Source organism: Colletotrichum siamense (assembly GCF_013390195.1).
Source record: "Colletotrichum siamense strain Cg363 chromosome Unknown KSG_Cg363_contig15, whole genome shotgun sequence".
NCBI lineage: Eukaryota > Fungi > Ascomycota > Sordariomycetes > Glomerellales > Glomerellaceae > Colletotrichum > Colletotrichum siamense.
The window spans coordinates 249220-251221 of record NW_023501028.1 but is presented as its reverse complement, the minus strand read 5'-3'; the positions used below and the strand labels follow the sequence as shown (position 1 = coordinate 251221).

General features: G+C 54.6%; 1 protein-coding gene across 1 annotated transcript; it reads right to left on the bottom strand.

Annotated features, from left to right (window-relative positions):
• Positions 1-511: 511 nt before the first annotated feature.
• CGCS363_v015076 (uncharacterized protein) lies at positions 512-1299 on the bottom strand (the record flags this gene model as incomplete). The annotated part of the gene is made up of 2 exons (XM_036646925.1): positions 512-636; positions 687-1299. 2 exons carry the CDS (start codon positions 1297-1299, stop codon positions 512-514), a joined length of 738 nt encoding a protein of 245 aa, XP_036487852.1.
• Between the last annotated feature and the right edge of the window lie 703 nt (positions 1300-2002).

Below are 2002 nucleotides of genomic sequence, written 5' to 3'. Positions count from 1 at the left end.
TTTAGGAGCTGGCCGAAGCCAACGCTGAAGAAGCAACGGCTTTGAATCGGGGGCCGAGAATGAGTAAACATTGGGACAACAGGATCGTCACGGGGAGGAAGGGGGAAAACTTGATCTCTGCGAAAGTCCCGGGTGACCGGTGTGTTGGCGTAGCTTTGGGCCGGCAAACGTTTCCAGTGTTTTTCCCGTCCCAACGTCCGTTTTTTCAGATCATCAAGTCTCTACTTGTCTTGCCACACCGCAAGTCCCGTGGACATGCCCAGCAGCTTGAATTGCACGAGCCAGCCTTTTTATCAAAGTCCCGCGCAGAGAGCTCGTGCTCCTCGGTCGTGGACGGTACTATCGCAGATCATGCCACTTCACCGCGCAAATAGAGACAATTTTGCGAATGGAGACGAATCAATTCCAATAGTTTGCTTTGCTACCTCCCACTTCCATCCTGATACCCGAAGTTCGACCGCGTCTTGCCTCGCATCCCTGCCAACACCGTTTCCCCGTAGCCTCTGTAATCTCAAGCCTTTGATTGCTTGTCCTCTGGTTGGATTGGGGAGAAAGTGTCGCCTATCGCAAGGTTGCCCATAGCTGTCGCAATACCATCTTCGGTAGCACGACTAGCCTGTCTGCGTCGGTTGAGTTCTGCGTCCAAAATGTCAGTCTCTGCCGCTGTGTGCTGTAAGTTGACTTACCTTGGACGGCCGTGTTGAGATCCCGCAATTCCAGCTCTGGTGCTTCGGCGCCGTCGTGTCTTGCAATCATGGCTTGCTGCAACACAGAGAGGACTTCGCTTCCTTGAAAGCTAATCTTACGTGGGTGGTCTAATAGCCTGCACAGCGTCTTCAGAGATCGTGAAGAAGTAGCGATCTGGCGGCCAAGGTGAAGGAACACGCCAGGGGCGGTGAGGTTGAGAGAGCGCTGGACACGGTAGAAACGCACGAGGGCTTTCCAGTCGCGTCTAACCATGACTTGGTACTGCGGTCTGTAAACAACTCCAAGCACTCGGTCGGCGCGGTCGCCGAAAGATCGAGTGACGAACATTGGCCACGTACACTTGACTGCGCTGCCGTTGGGCACGGGCTCATGAACAGTTCTCCAGTATGCGGCCCGAAGCTCATCCCATATATCGAGGATGACGAAATGGTCTTGTTGATCTTGCGGAAGACTTGTCAATGCATGAAGACGGTCAACGAGATTGGATATCTCTGGCATTGAGCAGAGTGACGGGGTCGTCGGGGTTGGATGCGCGGCACGGTATGGGAGGTCGAGCGTCCAGGGCGCATCTTGGGACTGGCTTGCTGACATCGTGGAGGGATTGTGAAGTTGGCAAGGAAAGGGGGAAGAAGAAGAAAAGCAGAAAGGCGAAAGTGCGAAAACTTCGAAGAGCAGAGCGGAGGTCCGTGGGTGTAGGTGCCCTCGTAGGTGCCCTCGTAGGTGCCTTCCTCACCCCAAGGTAAGGGAGTTCGGGGTTTCTGGAGGCAGGGGCGGCCGGGGGGGAAAGGAGGGAAAGAGCTGCTCAGCCCGAGGTGATTGGCCCCTCCTGTCGTTCTTCTTTTGGCAGATGGAAGGCTCGACTTGTAGTGGCTCTGGGTCTTGCCATTCCCACGATTTATTCCATTGCCATTGTCTCTAGGTCCCTTCCCCGCCGGGTCAGTTTTGCCGCCATCTGGTCTCTCAAGGCCACTTCCGATGTGCTGAATCACATTCGGCCTCATGCCGGCCTCATGCAGAACCGTCACCACCGTTGGATATAGATGCCTCGTGGGATGGGGTGGCGGCTCAATCAATTTTCAAGGGCCCGAAATCAAGACTCATCTGTAGCATGCATCGCCGTTGTATGACTTGGCTTCAAGAATGAACCAACATCCACCATCCACTCTGCATCCATATAGCATTGCGTCACATCATCAGCTCGCAGACGCTTGCAAAGACAGGGGACAAAGTCGAACATGTTCTGGACGGAGAAACAGGAGAAGGCTGCACATTGGTCACGATGGTTGGCGTGTCT